At 35.8% G+C, this 24,488-nt stretch overlaps 1 protein-coding gene across 1 annotated transcript; it reads right to left on the reverse strand.

Annotated features, from left to right (window-relative positions):
- Window positions 1-3,723: 3,723 nt before the first annotated feature.
- Window positions 3,724-6,003, reverse strand: LOC135084434 (uncharacterized). Its single transcript, XM_063979216.1, has 7 exons — window positions 5,817-6,003; window positions 5,657-5,734; window positions 5,443-5,502; window positions 5,156-5,325; window positions 4,818-4,989; window positions 4,405-4,501; window positions 3,724-3,803 (listed from the first exon to the last, which is right to left on the reverse strand). Exons 1-7 carry the CDS (start codon window positions 6,001-6,003, stop codon window positions 3,770-3,772), a joined length of 798 nt encoding a protein of 265 aa, XP_063835286.1. The 3' UTR covers window positions 3,724-3,769.
- Window positions 6,004-24,488: the final 18,485 nt, after the last annotated feature.

Here is a 24,488-nt window from a genome sequence, read left to right on the forward strand (position 1 = left end):
TTAAGTTATCCCCTATGGTAAAACATAACGGAATTTTTTTTTTCATAGGGTTCACTTAAAAATTAGGGATTGATGATGAAAACGGGCATTCGTCTAATAACCTACCAGGCATTGGCCTCAAATGAGTCTTAATATTAATATCGATAAACTTTAGTTGTTTTTCTTTATTACTTATACAAATTGCTTTAACTCATAAGTTCTTCTGATTAATTTTGTTGCGGGTTCAATGACAGTTTGTCTTTCCTCCGGGACTATCATGAACTTCAATGGTTGGGTTTTTATTCAAAATCAAAAAATCAAAATCAAAAATATTTATTCAGTTTAGACCACAAGTGGCACTTAATGAACGTCAAAATATAGTAAATAATAAAAAAGAAAAGGTAGCCCTTATGGGGCACTTAACATGTCTCCTTATCTTTTGGGCTCTACCAGTCAAGACGGTCAAGCTGTAAATCCTGGCTACACAGGCGATGCAGCGGTGGGAACGAGAAGTGGGAATATTCCCGTTTATCCAAATTGCGTGATATACCTAAATTCATTGATTCGACTGTTTTCTCTCTCTGGGCTATGTCTATAAGTCACTGTACAATTAATTGTCACCAAAAATAAATAACGGCACAAATCAGTCACACTTTACGAATGATCGCTCGGATCATCGGTCTCTTTCTGTCGAGTATAAAAAAATACTACTCTCTCTGTCTGACGGCACGCTCAAGATTAAAATGGAATGTAGTAAACGGAAAGTGTAGAATAATACTAAGAATGTCTTTATTTGCTTCAAATGTAGTAAATAGAAAACGTGGATCTAAAACTAAAAATATATTTTTAAGGAAGATCTCTTAATACTTACTTATTTCAGAAAAAAAAAGCATTTTAAAGAAATAGCATTTGGTTCAAAACGAGATTAATAATTAAAAGTTCAACAAAATCTGTTTTACGCTAAAGATAAAAGCTGAGGACTTTATTGTATTACCTGATTATTGCAAAATTAACTTTAACAAATTCACCATCAATCCCTTATTTTTAAGTAACCCCTTTGAAAACAAAATGACTGTTATGTGTTACCATCGTAGGTGTCACTTAAAAATTAGGCATTGCTTTATTTATTTTCTCATTGATCTGCCTGTCATTGTTCTGTTTGTCTTGCGCTGCTTCTTCTCAGCACTGGCTTATTTATTGTCCCGAAGCAGTGGTAGAGTTAATACTGGGACGTGTAAAAGTGCTTTTTAAAAGCCCACTTATAAAAATAAATGAGTTTTATGAGTATTAAACATGAATCATCTCAAAACTTCACATATACTGTCACGATAATTACCCACAAGCTTGACCCGCGACGCGTAAACATTTTTTGTTGTTACCGATATAAGTCTTACCGAAAACCATTTTAAGCTGTTTTTATTGGTAACCTTTTGTAATTTTTAATTGGGAATACGGTAAAGTTTAAAACGTGATGTTTACATTTTACCACAGCGATGTTTAAGCATAATGTCTTTAATATGAAATTAAAAATAGTGAATTTTGTTTTTAATGAAGAAGTGGTAATTCCTACCTATAAACAACATTAATGCCGACAATAACTAGGTTTGCAAACTTACGTTTAGAGTTTATGAGAAAGCCTCCTTCTTTCTGTAATTATCTTGATTGATATTACTTTATTGCCTTGTAATGGCACGATAGTGTGTTTCTAAAAAAAATAGGGATTATCAGGTTCATTAAGGCTTGTAACATAACGTTACTTAATCAAAAATAATATAATATACTGACGTATATTCGCAATACATCTACTTTTGCTGTATAATCATTTATTGAATTATTAAAAGCACACAAAAAGAGCCAATATCTTCAATAATTTCACGTAAGTCAGTGCCCTACTCAGTCACCTTAACCCACTCCCTATTTTACCCAATAAGAAAATATTTCCCCTTTATTTATACGGTAAATCAAATAAATTGTGAAGCCTTTCTGGTGTTCGTATACCGGTTTTATTGGGTTGCAACTGTTTTGGCGACAAAAGGGTTTATAAAGGTAATATTTGGAAAAAGTAGAGCAGGCTTTACAAAAGCACAATAATATAATTTACTTGATCTATAAGGTTTCATTGACTTGCTTTCGTGCAAGAGTTTGCTTTAGTTAGGTTGTAGTTCATGGAGACTAAGAGATGGCGTTGTTACACTTTTGAATCACGGTAGCGTGTGATTTTTCTGATTCAATACTTAAAAATTGAAACACAGTTTCAAAAACCAAATAATACAAAAACCTTAGAGCTAAAATTTAATTATGTATTTTTTTATGTGACAGGAGCCAAACGAGCAGACGGATCAACTGATGGTAAGTGATTTGTAATAATAATTTGTGATTCTGATGATTTATTATTTTGGAACCACATCGCAGCCGTACAAACAACATATTCAAAGTAAACGTCAGGGCCAAGTACAAAGGAAAAAACATAACCCTTCTTCTGGCTTAGTCGGGTAAAAACCATTCTTGTATATAGAGATGTTATTTAATCTCGCGAAATCCTAAAACTAAAATGTATATCAGCCGTGCGTAGAAATGAATAAATTCTACTTAGACCGCCTCAGGGCCTGTCTGAGTAGGGAGCTATATGGTTCAGCTTTCCATAGCTTTGTCTGGCTAACTAGACAGAAATATCACAAACAATACACATCCTTTGTAAAACAAATCCTTTGAACCTGTCTAAGGCAACGGTTCGTGAAATAAATGTTTTGCAAATCAGAAACTTAAATGCGCTCTCACAAAACATAAACTTCTCAAAATTATTTAGTATATTAAAAACGCAGCGCGGGACGTCCACCCACAAGGTGGACCGACGATATCATAAAGGTTGCAGGAAGGCGCTGGACGCAGGCCGCTACCAATCGATCAATATGAAAAACATTGGGGGAGGTTTATATTCAGCAGTGGACGTCCTATGGCTGAAAAATGATGATGATGCTGAGCTCGCAACAGTGCGCGTTTTAAGTCCCGAGCTAACAAATACGCGCTATTGCGAGCTCGACACTCGAGCTGATAGATAATAGGTTGCCAAAAATCGACAATGTCACAACTCTCCTTTTTGACTTTCCTATACGAATCAGGACACTTCCAGCTGAATTGAACACACACCCGTATTCACAAACGATGCTTGCTTAAGTGAAGCAGCAAATCGAACTCATAGCATTGAATAGAGCTCTGTTATTGGTTCGTGTGTCACCCTGTGCGTCCACGCGCACTGTGAGACCTCATAGTAATGTTTGTGAATACGAGCGTATCCCAGATAACAATTTAAACTTGAATCTGACTTGCAATAAGTTTGATGTATCAAAAATGAAGCTTTGTTTCAAATTTGCCATGGCAAGTATATAAACTTGAGGCAAGTTTAAATCAAACTTTCTAGTTTCCGAGCGACAAACTTGCATTAATGTGTTTCTATAAAGTATATGCAAGTTTGACATAACAAACTTGCATTATGTCTGCTTCTATAAATTATATGTAAGTTTGCCTTAACAAACTTGCATTATGTCTGCTTCTATAAATTATATGTAAGTTTGCCTTAACAAACTTGCATTATGTCTGCTTCTATAAATAATATGCAAGTTTGCCTTAACAAACTTGCATTATGTCTGCTTCTATAAATAATATGTAAGTTTGCAATAAATATGCATGTTTGACATTAAATGAAACAACAAACATAACATATATTTTTTTATTATTAATACTTTTATCTCATCTTACTTTAAATGAGAAAAAATCGGTTTCATGGTCGCCGCTATTGGTTTTTTTCTTTATTTTGTCTTTCTGCTCTGAAACAAAAAGAAACAAGTATATTTACTACAGGTTAAGACATTATTTTACATTTAATTGTATAAGTTTCTGTACTACTAACAAAATTATGAACTATGTCTGAAATAAATATATTTATAGTAATCCTTAAAAACTACTATAAGGGGAAGGGGTTATCAGTTAAAATTCGGAAAGGAGCACATCTAAAATTTGTAAATCACTAGGTACATAGGTAGTATAAAAGAAAGTCGCTGTCGCTGTCTGTCTGTCCCTATGTATGCTTAAATCTTTAAAACTACGTAACGGATTTTGATGCGGTTTTCAACAATAGTTAGAGGGATTCATGAGGAAGGTTTATATGTTTATCTAGCGACCCGCCCCGGCTTCGCACGGGGTCCTATTATATATAAAAACCTTTCTCATAAATCCCTCTAACTATTGTTGAAAACCGCATCAAAATCCGTTGCATAGTTTTAAAGATTTAAGCATATGTATATAGGGACAGACAGCGAAAGCAACTTTGTTTTATACATATGTATAATACATGAGTACCCGTGTGAAGCCGGGGCGGGTCGCTAGTGTAAAATAAAATACATCTAATGTAAATAAATTAAATCTTACCTTCTTGAAAGTCTAACTTTAGCTTGATTTAGCCAATCACTTATAATTTCTTTTAGGCTGTCTTCAGTTACATCTTCGTAGATTTTTCTACATATTTCTGAAAAATAAAATAGAAATAATTAACACTAACAAACACGAATGATTCAGAAAATAATAGTAGTAGGTATATTGAGAGACGATATACAGGTGTATCTAAATGAATTCATTGGCAACCTTGCAGGGGGTGGCTCAGACCATCATTATGAACAACTTTGTTTTCGTGATCAGTTTTTGTATGAAAACAGGAAAAAAAATCGCGATCCCAGCATTGGTCATAGGAAAAGTTCATAATGATGGTCTGAGCCACCCCCTGCAAGGTTGCCAATGAATTCATTTACACCCTGATAAGTTTGTAATAAAATAAAGGTACTTACGAAAGATTAATTTATAGGTTTCTGTACTCATAAATGATTTTTTATTCGAATTTTTCATCTGTTTCCCAGTTAACGAATACAACTCGGCTACATCATCTAGAATTATTCGTCTCAACATATTAGTCGTAAGGCTTCTTACATTTCTGCCGCCAATACCAGACAAAAATGACATCTGAAATTTAATTAAATCAGCATTAGAATGTTTTCATATAATAATAAAATTTGCCCTGTGTTTTAAGTATTTAATTTATACATACTATTGCCTGTTTATCCTTCTTTATTTTTAAATGGTCATCGAAATTATTAAAACTTGCAATATCTTTTACTGGTAGACTTGCCAAAAGTTCTGAAAGACCTGGATTGTCATCTGTTGGTGAAAATGTTTCTCCGGACCTAGCTAACAGTAAATCCAATTTTCTATTGATTTCAGCCATTTGGTTAGCTAGGTCTGACACAATCTGAATCATATGACTCTGCTGTATAGCATATTGCTTGTTTGTAATGCACTCTGTAACAAATAAAAAAACATGGAAAAACCATAACTAAAACAAGTGAAAATATGAAATTTTGTCGCATTGCATCTTTGACGAGAGAAGCTCATTGCATGTTATATAAAACCTGTTACCTGATTGGCAGTTAACAGCTTTGAGTTGCGTTTTCTTGGCCTCTTTAGAACCGGAGGTGACTGGGTAATTTACAGCAGGCATTATGTCCAGTCACTTCATTTGTAACATCATTTTCTGCTTCAGCTATTTGACAGGCATGCAACAAAAAAATATTAATTAAATTATGAATGCCTCATGCATAATAAAAATATTAAAATAAATTGTTATATTTACCGGGTAGACAGTGTGGGGCTTCTTCAGTAGGGCAATTTATAGTTGTGTTAACCTTGTCTGTAGGAAGTTCAACCTCATCTGCAATAGGAATTAATAATAATGTATAAGCAGCATCAAGGCTTATATTTTACACAAAAATAAATATGAGATTTATAGTTACCATATGTATAGATTTCAACATCACTAGAGCAGGGTAGACTTCTTGGACTAGTGATGACATCTATAGCAGAGATTTGAGTTTCTGTAACATTTTCAGTTACAATATTTTTACCAACTGCTTTGGATTTTGGAGGAGTTGGATATTCTGAATACTCTTTTTTTTTGTTGATATGGCGAGCATTGGTCATCTTTAAAGGTAGGCAATCATTAGATGAATTCGAATCATCTGAGACATAAACCCTATTAATTTTTCTTTTTCTTTTTTTTATTTCTTCGTCTGAGTCCAAATTTGAGGTTTCTTCCGCTTTTTTTAAATGTAATCGTGCTTCGCCATAAGTTTCTGAAATAAATAAAAAAGTCTCACAATAGTAAAATCTAGTTAATTTATACAGGGTGTTAGGTAAATGGGCGTATAAATGGTATGGGAATCGGATTTTATAAAATTTATTTTGTATGAAAATTAAAAATATTAAAATGATGATATCAAATTTCTGACTTCACCATACCATTTATATGCCCATGTTAACATGGGCTAGTGTCGGCTCATATACCCATTTACCTAACACCCTGTATAACTTAGCAATACAAAAATAAAGAAAATTATTTTACCATAACTTTTAAGTATTTTTATTTGATATTGTGACCATGTTGCTTCAGGTGCAGCCATCTTCATCTTCATCAAAAGTTTGTTTTTGATTTCTTCAGTGCGTACATTAGGGTAATAACAAGTGTTGGTATCTATTAACCACTTTGATGAAACTATGCCAGGAGCATCATCTTCATCTAAAAATGTAACCAAAAAAAAATTTTTTGATTCCATTATGCAGTCTGAAACCAAATAACATACTATTAATTATAATTATATTATATAATATAATAGATAGGTATGTAGGAGGAAAATTATGTTACCTTTGCTAAGACATAACTAACGATTTAAAGAATTAAACGAGGTAGGATAAAAGTACATGATAAGGTGGATAGGATGTTTAGGGGGTATTTTATATTTACATTTACAATTTTGAAGTGCTATGAGTGTAGCATTTTCATAGCAACATGATAATTTTTGAAAGGAAAAACTATGACTTTTCCATCAATGTCAGTCACTGGTTTTTCACATAGCTGTAATTTGTTTTTTACAATATAAATTTCTATTTGTGAGCTTTCTATTAGTGGTGCAGAAAAGAAGTTTTCTTTTGTGGCAAACTCTTGACATAGTATGACCATACCTTGTATGTTATTAGAAAATACAATATTGCACACGGTTACTACACTACCATCTTTTAAAACACAATAACAGTTTGGATGTTCTGTGGTTATTTCAAATGAATGAAATTTTACTGATTTGAATTGTTGAGATTTATCACAGCCAGTCCATAGTAAATCAGATACGTGAGGTTTAGAGTAATGTGGAAGAGTAGAATCACATGGTGATATATTTTTTACCCACAAGTCAGTATTTGATATTTCCCCAAACCTTTTCATTATTTGCTGGAGGGGTTTGTCCCCTTTTCTGATATTTTTTTTGAAAATCTGTAAAAAGTTTTCAAAGGGAAAAGCAGAACAGGAATCAAGTGCACCAAATTCAAATACATCATCATTAAGATGTGTGAGACCATGTAAATTATAAGTTGCAAACTGTGGACCATATAAAGCTATAAAGGTTTTCACAAAATGTTTTAAAAGATTCTTGGCATAATGGTTATATTCTATACAATATTTAGGATTTAATAATATACTGATAGAAACAGTGAGACTAAGAAAATTGTTATAATATTCTACATAGTCTGATTTCAATTTTAACAGCACTATTGGCCCTGTATACAGGAGAAATTGTCGAAATTCAGTTGCTTTCCACCTTCTTACATCTTCCAAAGAGCGTGGTTTCCTATTAAACTCTGATGGCATATATTCAGCAAGAGCAACAAGATCATTGCTAATGTTATTTAAAACTTGTCCAGGTAGTTTTATTGGTACTGGTCCAAACATCCATAAATAAATGAGACTACGCACAACTCCAAGGCAAACAAGGTGCATGTAATCTAATGGGAATGATTTGATAAAATTTATTCCTGGAATATCAGTTAAGGGAGTTCTGAATTTGTGAAAATCTTCATCAACCATTTGAAGAAACTCTTCATGGGTTCTAAGTGGCGCATCACATTCAGGAAATGTCATACGGTTTTGTAAATATGTACCACACTGTTTACATTTTGTGCAAGAATAATAACCTGTATGTCCCTTGACTCCTAATAAAAATGATTTTGCAGGAGCATCACAAACAAAACCTTTTATGGCAACTTTAATGTTTTTACCCCTAACATTCAAACCTGACTCAGTCAAGTTGACCACCTCAGTCACAAATTCTTCCATAAATGATGTGCAGCTGCTAGGCTTTTTAGTACCACAATAAACACCAATAGGGAAAACTACTGACTTGACCGAAGGAATATTGTAAACTAAACCTAAAATGGGCCAGAACTCAGTTGCACTACTTTTGAACAAAGGTACTCCATCAATATTAATGAGTAAAAGAATTTCAGTAACACTTTCAGTAACATATTCCCATATTTTTTTCAAATTCTTCTCTAAGCCTATATGTGAGTATTGCCCAGGTTGAACTATTCGAGTAATGATATTTGTTGGAGTTTTTAGTAAGGTTCTTGCATCTGCTGGCAAGTCAAAACACTTGTGATCTTTTAAAATGTTCAACAATGCAGTAGTGGCAACATGTGTCACTTGGTATTTAAGAGCCCAATGTCTTAAATTAGTAACAATAGTATCATTCACATCTCCAGAAGTCACTTGATTTTCATGTTCACCATCCGATGAAGAACTTTTGTCAATTATATTATGGTTAGTAGAATAATTGTCATTGAACGGGCAATGTTCTTGGATTAGAGGAGAGATGGAATCATGAGGAAATGGACTTGGAACAATATTTTCATCAGCTGCTTGCACAGCTTCTTCGCAAGTAAATGAAACATCTTCTTCAGAGTGGTTACCACTGATAGAACTATATGCATGACTAAGTTTCATTTCTCTTCTAATTCTTTTTAACTGGCCTTGCCTAGTCATTTTCAAATATGGTTTCCGAGACATGTTGGTTGCCCTTAAAGAAAATTTTTTATTATCATACTTTAAAATCAATAAAATAATTATCATGCAGAAGCCGTAGCCCTTGAACTCTCCATACCACGCAAACTAAGATTATTAATTTTATACAGTTTTACAGTAAGGAGGGCATAGAAATTTCATATGGTACCTTGGGTATCTGTGAGGGATTTTAAGTTTAAATTTAGAAAGTAGATTGGGGCTATCAACCTTACAGTTTAAAATTCTGAACAAAAAAGTTAAATCATGGGTAGATCTACGTGCTTCTAGGGATTTTATTTTAAAGTGAGCAAGACGCTTTGTATAACTAGGAATCTTTCAGAATCAGGAAATTATTTATTAAAATAAACTTTGTTATAAAGTGCTTCTGAATAAATCAAACATTTTCGGCCCAGGAACACTATGATCTCATGCAAAAATAACTCACCAACTGTAGAATGCAAAAAAATCTATTTGAACCATTCACAATGCCAATTAAATTCAATTTGTTTTGATTAGACAACTAGATAACCATGAAATGCACTAGAACCCGAATACATACAATTTGGGTACAGCAATTAATTTATTTTATTTGAGGGTATTTGTTAATTTTAGACGTTCTATTTAAGCATTATTTTCCAATTGCAGTGCAAGACAGAGTCCACGATGTACATTTACAACTTACAATTAACACCTTTCTGTTACACATAGTTAGAAATAAACATTGAGTTATGCATAACTAAACAGGATCGAACATGCAGGAACTAGGTATTTAGGGTTAGGAACACGTTGCCTGGGTTTGAAAGTAGGTAAATAAGGTTTATTGGATAGATAAGAACTACATATCATTAATTCTGTTTGTAAAAGTAAAAATAAATAAACTAACCTTTAATCTTCAGCACGTCACGCGCTGAATTCGCACAACAGAAGCGTTTACTAAATAAAACAGCACCGTGCAAAACAAAAAAACTTGTAGGTACTACGACTGATTTTGTCAGTGTTGCCAGTCGGGTCTTGTCAGAAATTACCAGAAATATAAAAAATGTAACCTTTTTGAATAAAAAGTAACCTTCATACGGGGTGGGGGGGTGTGCGGAGCGATTGTGTAAGGTTGTTCATGGATGGAAAATGAATACAATTGATCATCAATCGTTTACCTAAATTCGAAATTTTGACCATTCCATGAAGACCGAAAAGTGACCGGTCGTATAAAACCGTTTCATGGATTTGCGTTTTATTATCGAAAAACATTCGCTAAAACTCATTTTCTTTAACAAATAATAAATCAAATTCATGTTTAAATGCAGTTTATGACATAATTTTTAAATTGTCACTATTAATATTTTTTACTGAATAACCTGTAAAAGTTAATTCTACAATTTCTGAAAAATCACCTAAAAGTAACCTTTTCATTAGTGTAACCTAAAAGTAACCAATGCAGTTCAAAAGTAACTTAAAAGGTTACAAAAGTAACCTTCTGGCAACACTGGATTTTGTGCACTGCAAAACGTTTGGCTGTTTTTTCTTCCGGAAGCGGAAGTTTTTGTTTTTTTTTTTTTTTTTTTTAGTGGCAACCAAACCTCTCTGGGAGGTTTATTTCTGCCAATGTCGAGTGAAAAAAATTGACATAGTTATCAATAGAACGTGGGTGTTTCAGTTCTATTGATTTTTCATGGATTCCGTGGAGTTAAGTATGCCCGTAAGCAGGTTTCGAGACGCCACCGGGTCCAAAGCGGGTTGTTCATTACGACAACCCACTCGACACTCGATGCGCGCTCAAATTCGAAGTATTTCAATGTTTTTTATAATTTATCACTTCACTGCACTTTAGAACACAAAATAACACCAAATTTGTACACTAAAGTCCATTAAATAATAAATTGAAACCATTAAAACAGATCGACCATGCTTCCCGTTCAACTATAGAGGACCCACGCTGAACTGTCCCGCCAAACTCAATGACAGGGGGGCGCTACCATCGTTCAACTTTATGGTTTCCAACATGGCAAAAATCGGAACCAGCGATTCGGTATTGACGGTGGCGCCCCGCTGTCAATGTCATCGATAGGACAGTTCAGTATTTTGGAACTATACCCTCCACGGAATCTCTTTTGTTTTCTTTTTTATGGCTTCGGGCGAGTGACTTTTGGCGTATGACCACTATAGTTCCAAAATACTGAACTGTCCTATCAATGACATTGACAGCGGGGCGCCACCGTCAATACCGGATCGCTGGTTCCGATTTTTGCCATGTTGGAAACCATATAGTTGTACGATGGTAGCGCCCCCCTGTCATTGAGTTTGGTGGGTCATCTAGTGATTATTTGCTCCATGCGTATGACAGTAACGCAAGTTTGCAACAAACAAAAAACAAACTTGATACTTCATCTTTGAAACATAGCGCAAAATGCAAACTTGCTTCAAAATTAAAAAAGCATTGAAACATCATATCTAAATCAAAAAGCTTACAGCAATATTGCCACAAACTTGATTTGTCATATTTGACGTGACAATGTAATTTCAAATAAAAATCATGTTTGCAGCAAGTGCGCTTGCTATCTGGGATGCCTTCCTTCCACTGGCACTTTAGTTTGGCAATTTTGGAGGCCATGTCTGTTACTTTGACTCTATACGGATTGAGGCTTTTTAAACATACAACCATCAGCTGAATTGGGCACTCAGATACCTACCTCTCCTCTGCTTAACTTAACTGACGCTCGTAGTAACAAACATTATTATGAGGTCTCACAGTGCGCGTGGACGCACAGGGTGACACACGAACCAATAACAGAGTTCTATTCAATGCTATCAAATGCTATGAGTTCGATTTGCTGCTTCACTTAAGTAAGCATAGTTTGTGAATACGGGTGTAAGTCGTCGTGGACATTTCTTAGAATAGTCTAGAGATATTTGAACGTACGTGTTATTATAGCAACACACATTCGTATGATGTTTTCATCCCAGCAAGCGTCGAGAAACTTAATTCAATTGTGGATACATTCGATGTAATGACTCTGTCTGACAAAGAAATGTGGGAGGGAGAAAGTACGGATCTTTATTTTTGAGGCTTAATCAAATCAAATCAAAACAATTAATTGAGACATACTCGTACTTAAATAAGTCCATATACAATGAGGCTTATTAAGTATAGGTTGATTTCATTATAAGATTTTAAACTTTCGCATTCCATTACAACTTTACCACGGCTGAAACACCACAGCCAAAACGCTAAGTTGGTACTCATATTCTTCATGAAAAATTATGTCGCGTTGAAAATTGGTGGTTTGATGGTTTGGGATGAGCTTCCTTTCCTTAAGTATTGGGTTTAATCTGCTTAGAAACAGAATCTCCAGCATCTTTGAGGTTATCGGCAGAAGACTTATACGGCGATAAGATTTCGGCTCTTCAGCACTCTTTCCTGGCTTCAGGATCATAATAATCTTGGATTTAGACTCAGGATTAAAATAATGAAAATATTTACAACAACATCAAACTTGACCTTCACTGGTTGGGTTTTTATCGGCGGTCAATCTGTAGATCCTAGCTACACAGGAGTTGCAGCGGTGGGAACGAGAGGTGGGAACAGTCCCGTAACAGCATCAAAAAAGAACAATTGAACACTAATAAGTCAATTAAAACAATTGAATGTCGACAAACGAAATTTTTTTCACGATGCGACAAACTTTATTAACACATACAAAATCCAAGATGGCCAGAACTTTCCTTCACCCGTACCAGAAGCAAAAACCACACAGCAACCGTGTCTAATTCGTAATAACTATTAACGTAATTACTACCGTGGTCGCCGAAGGCTTTTTGTAAACATTAAAAAGGCGCTACGTTAGTAATGTGGATTCGGTATAATGTCTCTATACTCTTTTTATGTAACTGGAAAAAATTGGTGCTTATCAACTCGATTATTAGTTTTTGTTTATTGTGACATAAAAAACGGACTGGGTTATGTCTATAACGTAACTTGTTACAGATAAACTAAATACTCGTATGTATAACTCAAAGGTGACTGACTGACTGACTGACATCTATCAACGCACAGCCCAAACCACTAGACGGATCGGGCTGAAATTTGGCATGCAGATGTTATGATGTAGGCATCCGCTTAAAAAGGATTTTACGAAACTTCAACTAAGGGGTTAAAACGGGATCCACGCGTACGAAGTCGCGGGCGGCCGCTAGTTTGCTTAATAAAGTACCTACATATTTCATCGACGAAAATGGTGATGGTTTTGAAATGACACAAATATTTTATTCCAAGTTCAAAATTTCGATTAACTACTTGCATAAGTTATGGACATGGCCGTGTGGTAATTTACACATCCAATCTTATAAATGTTACCTAATTAGAAGCAGCTCCTTTCAAAACCCATTGAGTCTAAACTGTATTTTTATTCATAGATTTCAAAGTAGCTTAGACGTTACAGATCGTTCATCCACGAAGACGCGCACCACCAATTTTTGGTCGAGGGAAGCGCGGGTTGCGCGGAGTTTGATCCAAGCAATCCAAGCGTCATTATTGTAGTGTGCGTGTTCACTCATTGATAATTTAGGGTGTTCTGACAACACTCAAACATTCGCTGAAGAATGGTTGGGCGCATCTTCGTGGATGAAACGAACTATATCCATCGAACGCACTGCACATGCCCCGTCCCAGTGTGTTTACACCTTTACTTCCTTATACGTCTGTGCTAGTGTCACGTCGAACTATTCCAAACTTTGAACCTTGGCTTCCAGCCAGTTCCATTGACCGATTAATTTAACGAAGACTTAAGCAACGGTCAGTTGCAGTGCTTGAATTATCACCTATTTTAGCGCGTTAATATCTTCTTAAACGTCTTTCCACGGTGTTTTATGGGTTTAAACCTAGGATTAATGCTGCGAAACGATCTCCAGTTATTGGCCCTTAACCTCATGCTTCCATTTAGACGTTTTATGGAATTTAAAGCTATAAAGTCCGGCTGATATAGAAAAAGATCAAATAGAGATGAAGATAGAGTAACGTATATAGTATGAACAATGCAATCAAAAGTCCTAATTTTAATAATACAATATCTATTATTGGATTACAAGTTTTATAATAGTACCGTGAGCCTTGACAGAAGAAGAAAAAGAAGAAAGAAAACAGACTTGCTATCTTCGGATGACTATCCTAATATTATTGCATTCGTGTTTTGGCTCACGAAAGATTCCCAAAAACCTACCGTCAAGCCCATCACAACAATATTTTATGTATTTACATCATCATACACTTTGTTCTCATTATATTCCAGTTGTATTGTAATACCCTTGTACGCCAAAGACTGATCTTGCGCTATTTTGTCAAATCACTGTCTACTGTCTCCTTGACTTGTCAGTCCATCTAGTTGTAGGGCATCCTACACTACATTTTCTTCCCTTACCAAGTATGGAGTAAAGACCCTAAATCCACCTTCCAATGTCACACTTTCACGTCCATATAAATCAGTGATGCCAAACTAACTGGCCAGCCGCCAGAGGAACTTACATCACAGTAGAGTGAGATGCAGCGGGTTCTACTTATTCGTTCTATCATGAACATCTCGACCTATGGCTACTTGTAAATTGAATCAGACTGTCCGTTTGTTCGTTAACGATTTTTATTAAAAATCCTCAGAACTAAGCTAAGTAAGCTACTGTATCTATCATTCTTTGGACTTCATCTTCTAAGTTTTATCTTTTCTTTATGTCGGCCGTTTGGTGTAGTGGTTCAGAACGGACTACTATGCCGAGAGGTCCCGGGTTCAATTCCCGGCCGGGCAGAAATTGAAATGATGAACTTTAATTTCTGTGACGGGTCTGGGTGTCTTCTATGTATAATATGTATGTATTTACAAAAAAATATATATAAGTATGTTTATCCCGTCGTCTAGTACCTATAGTACAAACTTTGCTTAGTTTGGGACTAGAGGCGCAGTGTAAAATGTCCAAGGATATTTATTTATTTATTTATATTTTATTTATGGTTGTGCTTATTCCCTTATGTCCTATTCCCAGGTAAGATGTTTGTAGGTGCCTTATGTTCTATGTACGTAGGTACAATACATAATAATTATGTCAATGCTAATTCTTGGAATATGACGTTTATTCGACTTGGGGTCTTTTTTGATTGAAGAAAAGTTACAAAATTATGTTTCTGTTACAAGATATTTTATATTTGTGTCATTTTTCACTCATCTATAGTACTCGCACGTATTTTTAACCGACTTCATTGCTGTATCTTGGAAGTAAAATGAATATAAGCTTACCGCCTCATCTTCCACTGTTCTTACAGCATCAGTTAATCTAACACTGTTGGCGGCCATTCAAAAAGTGCCTCATTTTTTGTTTTCTGAAAAAATTTTGGCAGAGACGCAAAATAAAAGCAAGCATTTAATTGCTTTGACCTGAATTGGTGTTCCTTTGCCATCGGTCTGTGCTAATTAAAAAACTAAAAAGAGGATCGGGATAAAGGGGCTAGCTAGGGGAGGAGTTTGACTAATAAATGGGGTTTACAAGCAAGAGGTCCTCGATTTTACCTACACGCGATGCTATTTTTGGATTTCAAGAGTTTCAGTTGAACACAATTCCTCGAAGTGTTTTCATTAAATTGTTTTAAAACAACAAAATCGGCTCCCTGCGAATAAGAAGTCTGCGTCCAACGCCTTCCTGCCACTTTTACGATGTCGTCGGTTCACCTTGTGGGTGGACGCCGCTATCAACGGCGCAGAATGGAAAGCATTGAGGGAGGCCTATGTTCAGCAGTGGACGTCCTATGGCTGAGATGATGATGATGAAATAGAGAAGTCATGGTCCTGAAGTAGGGATGATATGACCTGATGATGTAATAGCTCCGTCAGACGATTTCTTTTCCTGAAAGTTATATTTGAAGAACAAATTATTAAAAGGACTTTACAATTTAAGATGAATGATGCAATTTCACAGAATTTTCAAAGGTTCATATTACTTTCCAAGTATGAAAAGCCCAAATGGATCCACTCCACTAGAAACTCAATTAATCCCTTACGACCATAAAATTAAAGAGATTAAGGGCAAACTATATCGTTGGGAGTGTTTAGTAATTTATTTTAGTCGTTAACGAAATTTAGTTTTGACCGGTATTGAGTTTTAGTTTAATCCTGGCTGTTGTGAGGCAGGGTCTAATAGGTTTTCGGGGTTAAGGTATACCCTTAAATTGAACCTGAGAAACCGGGAGCAATTAAACCTTCAAAGACTTGCTTTGCTACCGTCTTGATTCTTCTCAGCTTCCCATTATGTTTGTATCAAAGGGCTGGTGAGGCCCAAAAGATAATTATCCCAACTAATATTATAAATGCGAAAGTAACTCTGTCTGTCTGTCCGTCTGTTACGCTTTCCCGCTTAAACCTCGCAACCGATTTTGATGAAATTTGGCATAGAGATAGTTTGAGTCCCGGGAAAGAACATAGGATAGTTTTTATCCCGGTTTTTGAAACAGGGACGCGCGCGATAAAGTTTTTCTGTGACAGACAAAATTCCACGCGGGCGAAGCCGCGGGCGGAAAGCTAGTGGAGATATATTTATTATTGTAAAGTGCAGAAAAGTTCTCGAGTGGCGACCACGAGCCGGAAGACGTAGTGTGGGCAGGCCTCCACTAGGTGGACTGAATACCAGTTGAAGGTCGTGGGAGGTGCCTTGATCCAGCAGTGGACGTCTTTTAGCTGAAACGAACGAAAGTGCTACCTTTTTTTGTAAAGTTCATAGTGCCAAAATACTAGTAAAAACTGAATAAATACTTTTGATTTTCATCGATTGACGGAGATGATGATGATGAAAGTGACTGAGTGTCTCAGACATCCCAGATAGTTTTAATTATCATCATTATTTTCAGCCATATAATATACGAGTAAGACTTCCCTAATGATTTCCAGATTAGCCGGTTGACAGCGGCCTACATCCAGCGCTTTCCTGCTACCTTTATGAGGTCGTCAGTCTTTGTGGGTGGACGTCCCATGCTGCGTTTGGTACGAAGCCTACATTCCAGAACCTTGCCGCCCCATCGGCCATCAGCTTTATTCTATTTTTTTATTTATATTTTATTTGGTGCACAAAACAAGTTCTGCATACTATGTGCCCTGCCTATTGCAACATCAGTTTGCTAATCCGTCGAGGTATTTCAGGGACTTTATTGTATAGTCACAAAGTCAAACCACTTGGGCATTAAAATTTAATCTAGCGAATTTCTTGGGAGGCCTACACCTTTCAAATTCCGTATTTGCCTATTTCACTCAATAAACAAAACTACGCCCCCATTTTTTCTTACTTTAACGACCAAACCCGACATTCCCCGGCCTATCGCAATCAATTATTAAGAGTTGTAACTTAAAAATCTTTTTCACAATTTCCCCAGCTTCGAATGATTTCTCTTGGGAGCGGGGAAAGTGCGGTTTGACCGCCACAGAGTTTAATTCTTAATAACCGTAAAAAGTTGTGCCTTCGGCAGCCAATTCTGGGTTTCGAGAAAGGTTTCGTTGACATACTCGCTTGGAGTTTCAAGCAACCATTACTTAAGGTAAAGAAGTCGCAGATTGCTTTACCAGGAATACAATAAAAAGTGTAATAAGTTGTTATAAGTCAAATTACAAGCGCAATAGAGCCGACAGTATAATAAATGTAATTAGTTACTAATGTATTTTAAGACACGGACAAAGAAATAAAGTCGTATAATTTGATTATGCATATTAAACTAACTTTTGCCTCATTCAATGTTTATCATTTGTTCCGCTAATAGGTCATCATATACAGGGTGTTAGGTAAATGGGTATATGAGCCGACACTAGCCCATGTTAACATAATATGCATATAAATGGTATGGTGAAGTCAGGATATCATCATTAGAATCGAATTTCGATTCTCTTTATTTACCATTTAGGTACTCAAAGTTGTCGTATCTTTGACAAACTAATTAATACAAGATAAGTTGTGAAAGTTTTTTGTTAAAAAAAACAAAAACAAGTCGCAAAACTACAATATCCTTTTCTCCCCCCGTATCTCTTTTATTGGGCTCTTTCAAACTCCATATTAGTTTTGTCTCTGGATTTTATTTTTCTCAGGTTTATGAGGTCAAATAAACGAGGTGGGATTATGCAGCTCACGCTGTATCAGACTTGCACTGTCACAGCGCGGTACAGCGCTGTATAACAGCGTCTGAGACAAAGGATTTCGCAGTCGCTTATCTTTGATAGCTTAGGTAAAAATAAAAATATAAACATTCTGTATACATGTATATAGTCGTTTGTCATAGAAAAGAACGATGACTTTAAGAAACTTCAGAGATAAATTATTGCCAATTGAATGTCCACTTGTCCAGTCATATTTCCATACCTGAGCGAAGAGGTGATAGGAAATAACGAAAGGACATCATCCACGTTTCATATATTTTTGGTCCAAAATCAACGCCAACGCCGGCCAACAAAAAAAAGTGCCGTATTCTGACAGAATACGTCTGCCTTAGCATTTGTTACTATGGCACCAAAGCTGTAGCACCACTGTGCGTCGAGTATTTGAGATCTGAAATTCATCGACGATTCATACATTTTTTGTTCAAAATCAAAAGTGTCGGCCAATAAAAAAAAGTGCTGTAGTCTGACAGAATACGTCCGCCTTAGCATTTGTTACTATGGCACCAAAGCTGTAGCACCACTGTGCGTCGAGTATTTGAGATCTAAAATTCATCGACGATTCATACATTTTTTGTTCAAAATCAAAAGTGTCGGCCAATAAAAAAAAAAGTGCTGTATTCTGACAGAATACGTCCGCCTTAGCATTTGTTACTATGACACCAAAGCTGTAGCACCACTGTGCGTCGTAGTATTTGAGATCAAAGTCATCCACGTTTCATATATTTTTAGAACTCAAATACTACGATGCACAGTGGTGCTACAGCGTTGGTGCCATAGTAATAAATGCTAAGGCGGACGTATTCTGTCAGAATACAGCACTTTTATTTTTTGGCCGGCACTTTTGATTTTGGACCAAAATGGATGATGTCCTTTGATTGGTTATAATATAACCGAACCCACGTTGGATGTTTAGGGGAATACTACCCAACATTGATGAAATAAAACGCGGCCATAACACTTGAAAATTTCGACGGGTTCATCCAGTGTTTATGTAGCTCAGTTGGAAGTACAGTCGCCCCGCAAGCGAAAGGTCGTGGGTTCGATTCCCGCCTTAGGCAGTTCGATTTTATCAAGTTGTTTATTTAAAATTTAGTTTGAGAAGCGACTCTAATCGCTAAGAACTTTGAATAACCTCCCCTCCTCCCGATTTGGTATAACCATTTCAAAATCAGCAACACTTCTTTGTTAGAACCAAAATAGTTGTTCGAATAACTACCATACCTTGCTTTCAGGTCACGTCAGTTGCTACTTGTAACGATTACCTAATTGCCAATTATGTAGATAAGTGTTTTTTCGTTATTACACCCTGGGGTTCTGATCAATAGTAGAGGACTAAACGAATTGCTTTTATTTGGAATTCGAGTTTCAATAGAAAATGTCAATGTGTGCCAAGTATACCATACCTAGGTCAGACGACAGCTGCAGTGTGGGCAGGCCCCCCACTAGATGGACTGACGATCTGGTAAAGGTCGCTGGAGGTGTCTGGATGCGGGCGCTGCAGGACCGGTCGTTATGGAAATCCTCGAGGGAGGCCTTTGTCCAGCAGTCAAAGACCGTCGTCTTTTGTCCAGTAATTTGGCTAAACAGCACACTAGTCTTGCCTGTCTTGAAGAATCAAAAATGTATTTTTTTGTTTAGATACTTTTTAACACGCTTTTATTAGGACGTCGTGTATGTAACTAACTATGTAATCTAAGAATCTGAATTACAATCACTTCTAAGTTTTGTATCATCATGAAACTTGGCAATTATATGTAGATTAGATGACAATAAATTATGGTACCTGCGAGCTGGTCTGATGATGGGACTGGAAGGTGGTCATAGGAACTCCTAAACAAAACGGTGGAATCGCATCGAGTTTGGGTTTTTGACTTTTAAGTGCAGCAATTAAAAGCGTGTTTTTAGTTTTTTAAACTATTAATTTATATTGTTGTCGTTGTAAATAAATAAATAAATAAATAAATAAATATTTACTGTAATCTGGAATTCGAATTTCAAACACACATTTTTACATCATATTAGACCTAACGACGTTGTAAAACCGCACCTATTACTATTTTTATGTTACACAGTGACTTATATCTTGATATGCTGTCTGTACCAAACAAAGGGAGGGTTTCCCCTAAAAGAATCCTTATTTGGCAAACAGACCTATATTAACACATCAAAGCGTATCATGCTATCTGTCAAAACACCCGACATACATATTGTATTATTATTTTTCGCTCCCTTCTTTTGTGGATATTGGTGTCTGATTTGCGGTGAGGTGGTAAATTAAGGCAGTGTGTGTAAAGGCTAAGTTCTATCCAGACATTTGAGACATAGGTGAATTCGAAAACTGTTTTGCAGCTGTCTTATGACTAAATCTGTTGGGTAAAATGCATTTGGGAAAAAAAAACAACGACCACGTAGACCAGTAGTTACGGGACTATTCCCACCTTTCGTTCCCACCGCTGTAACTCCTGTGTAACCAGGATCTACCCAATCAGTGGAGGTCAAGTTTGTTCCGGGGGAAAGTTAAACTGTCATTGGACCCGCAACGAAATTAATCAGAAGAACACAGGAGGAGTTCCAAGTTAAGGTTCGATTCAGGGTGGACCAGTAGTTACCAAGGTTAACTTTGCATCAAATGTAATGATTTTATTTCAAGGTGTGACGTACACGTTTACGCGTAGCGTGAAAAAGATTAACTTTGTGTAGATATCTAAGTATTATTTGTTTATTTTGTTTACGGGCGTTACGGACTAGAATCAACTCGATTGGTCAAAAATAAACCTTTATGACTGCGTCAAAATATAATGATACAAAATTATTGTATTAATTTTGATTTATAATATTCAATTATTTTTCTTTGCATTTAAAAAATATTTTTCAATAATCTTTATTTCAAATTCCAAAATGCCTGTAATAGTTTCTTCGTTTTTTTTTTATTTTTTTATCCACAACGAGGAAGCTCTTGGCCTGTATCTCACCTGATGGTAAGTGACGATCAGGCCGAAGGTGGAAGCGAGCTTCACCCGGAATCCTCAACCACGGAGGGCTATCTTACCTCTAACTGCCGGAACTAGGGTTGCCAGGTCCAAAAACAAAAAAGCCGGACTCTGTACTTCATTTGGCCGGACATTTTACCCTAAAAGCCAAACATGTCACGGAGGGAGGGGTACAATTAGTGTCATAGCCTACGAGTGTTATATCATTCTGTGACTCGACTTTCAGCTAGCGCGGCAACCACATAAAAAGCCTAACAAAAGCCGGACGGCCGGACAAGACAATATTTGGCCGGACAAGACCGTAAAAAGCCAAACATGTCCGGCTAAATCCGGACACCTGGCAACCCTAGCCGGAACACAACAATGCTGTTAACATTGTTGTTATGGCGACATACTTAGCTAAGATGGTGGTAGCTAGCCAGGCGGACTTAGAACAAGCCCTACCACCAACCAAACCGAACAGAAAAATCTGCCCCCACTGGGAATCGAACCCGGGACCTCTGCATCTGAAGCAGGTGGTCTTACCACTAGACCACAGAGGCGGTTAAGGCGGTATTTTTCTGTGGTCTCTATCCTTATACCTACTCGTTTAGAAGTTAGCCGTTTCACAAAACTTCTGGATCCACAATCGAACTACCACACACCCTTTGTACGGATTATTAGACGTCTAAAGGCTCTTGATTAAACTGCCTCGCTTTTATCAGACGGTTTATCCACCGATGGGTAATATCTTATATCCCAGATAAAACTCCTTTGTTAGTTAGAACTGGGTTTATTTTTAAGTTCATCCAATCCCTTTGAGTTTTAATTGCTAATTATCTTTATAAACCTATCTAATGTTTATAAGTTAGAAGAACTCATTAAAACACTAATCATTACTTTATAATGAATTTTGAGTAAATGGTAAAATTTTAAATCAGGCGAAATCAATTTTGAGTGATTGTTTGCAGTCAAAAGTGGACTCAAAAATGGGTTTGACCTATTATGCGTTTTGACTGTAACAATATTCTAAATATAAATTGTTTATATCGGTCTAAATCCGATTCAAATGTAATAATCGCCGTCTTCAATCTATGCTTCGTTTTTAAGCAAATAATTTATTTTGTTTATGTACCATTTGCCCTTATTAGGTTGATACTTTAACCATTGTCTTTTATTCGCAATATAAAACAGTTTACTTCTTTTTTACTCTCTTTTGACCTACAATCGCGATTTAAACAAATCCACTTGATGGCTGCTGCATTGTGCCACAGTATACTTATAGCAGTAACTTGTTGAAATATTTTGAATTACCTATCTAAATGTTATAGCAATCTTCAATAAATAATAATATGATAGCCGTTATTTATTGAGATAATTTATAATTCAAATGAATCGCTATTCATACAATTTTATATTGCGTAGCTGCCTTATTTTGTATACTTCAATAATTGTCTTAAACTGGCACTTTTTAAGTAATTGCGACGACAGACTGATACTTTCGCAATAAAATAAGTAAGTAATGTGATAACACTGGTCAACACATGTTTTTTTTCCTTTAATTTTTTTTCTGTTATTGGGTATTTCTATGGCCCTGATTATGAAAAAAATACTGGGAGATCGTCAACAGCTTTACTTTTTAAAATATAGAGTTTTATTATTTTGACAAAAAAATACGAAAAATTATACATTGTGTTGATAAAATATCTATTGAACACTAGCAAATGGTCTTTTATATGATTTCTTTGAATAGACAAGTTTGAGTAGATCTCGTTGCAAACTCCAGCAATGGTCTGCCATTCATATATGATCACCACCGCCCCTGATAACCTTCTTCCATTGTCCGAAAATTATAATGACATCTTTTATCCTGCTCCTCACTAAACTCACCCACATTTTGTGAAAATTGATGTTAATGCGAGTACATGAAGTGTATTTTTATGCCCATGTTGCACCCTAGCTCTTGCAAGTTGGATAGCATGCTCTCAACAATTTCTTTTTGCTTAGGAAATTACTCATAACCAAAAAAATGAATTCTAAGCTTAGGACTGGACTTAAGTCATTGATTTCTTAAAATTACGATCATTTACCAGTTGCCTAATGTGAGTCCCATCAAAAATTACCAACATTCAAGTTTTCTGTGCTTAATCCTGAAAACTTTCATGAAAGAAAATTATAACATTCGTTACTTTTGTCAAGCGCCTTCACAGACTGTTTCAAGATGCCGAGGTTAATATAAAGTGGTGGAAGTACGGTGATACGGTCTTGGCTAACTAAAGGCATGTTTATAAAATAGTTTGTATCAACTTTAGCTGAAAAGCAAAAATTCGTGTGTGCGGGAAGCCGCACTGGTCAAATTTTTTGTAACCAATGCTTTTGTTTGTTACGACTATTCCAGATACACATGAAACGGGAATTTTATGTAGCCCCCTTGTTGACCTAAAGTAAGTTACCTATTCTCAGAACACAAATAACCCATTTGTGGTCTTGATTAATTAATTTCAAAGATTTATTTTAAAGTGTCGATGTTACGCAGTTTTCATGAAGTCCGATAGAGGTTTTCGACATTTTTCAAATATTATATTTACTAAAAACATAGCAGAAGCAATCTGGATTAAGCACACAACATCTTCATAACGAAGCAATATCGAAAACACCAACAAAATATATTTTTTTGTCCAATTAAATCAAAAATCTAAGAAAAAATATTAAATGAAGGTAGATAGCTATAACTTAAAAACAAAAGCTGTTAGAGAAAAACTGTTGCCATATTTAAAAATATGCGTCAATTTGAGATAGAAACAGAAAAAAAATCACAGGAAACAAACAATTTTATTTTTTTTGTTGACCAGTGTAATATAACCGGTAAAAAAAAAATGTTTATTTTGAGCCAGCCCATGTGCTACGTTTTATGTTTAATGATTTTTTTTTCAGTCTTGAACGTTTAGGTACTCATAGAATAATGGCCATTTTCACCATCAATCCCTAATTTTTAAGTGACTCACATGTCAACAAACTTCCTGTGTGTTATAGAGATCACTTAAAAATTATGGATTGATGGTGAAAACGGGCATAAGACATACTTCTCAGACGCGTATAACGTTTTAGTTTACTTACCTACTATGACTTTACATGTTTTCTAATATAACTGTTTATAAACAAAGTTCTGTTACTTATAACTTGCGTGTGTACTGTGACCATTATTCCTTATCTCAGATCTAGTGCCAATAAGGGTGAGATTCTTCCGGGAACTTTATGGGGTCGTCACCTTAGACGTTCGCTTCTTTTGTTGCGTTCTATGTAGTTTTTACAGCGTTCCGTATCTAATTTCAGTTTATTTTGCCAGTTCAGATACATTGTTGCAGAGGTATAAGGCCTGATTTCCACCAATGCGGAGCGGAGAAGAGCGGAGAGGTGCGGAGACGACAGGAGATGTGTGAGCTG

This window comes from Ostrinia nubilalis, chromosome 26, assembly GCF_963855985.1.
Source record: "Ostrinia nubilalis chromosome 26, ilOstNubi1.1, whole genome shotgun sequence".
NCBI classification, from domain to species: Eukaryota; Metazoa; Arthropoda; class Insecta; order Lepidoptera; family Crambidae; genus Ostrinia; species Ostrinia nubilalis.

Excerpts from the sequence above, each read along its gene's own strand:
- LOC135084434 (XM_063979216.1), bottom strand. The coding sequence starts at position 6,003 with ATGACCAATGCTCGCCATATCAACAAAAAAAAAGAGTATTCAGAATAT. Across the intron at positions 4,990-5,155 it reads CAGGTCTTTCAGAACTTTTG|ATGTCATTTTTGTCTGGTAT; the intron begins GCAAGTCTACCA and ends ATTAAATTTCAG. Across the intron at positions 4,502-4,817 it reads AACCTATAAATTAATCTTTC|AAATATGTAGAAAAATCTAC; the intron begins GTAAGTACCTTT and ends TTTATTTTTCAG.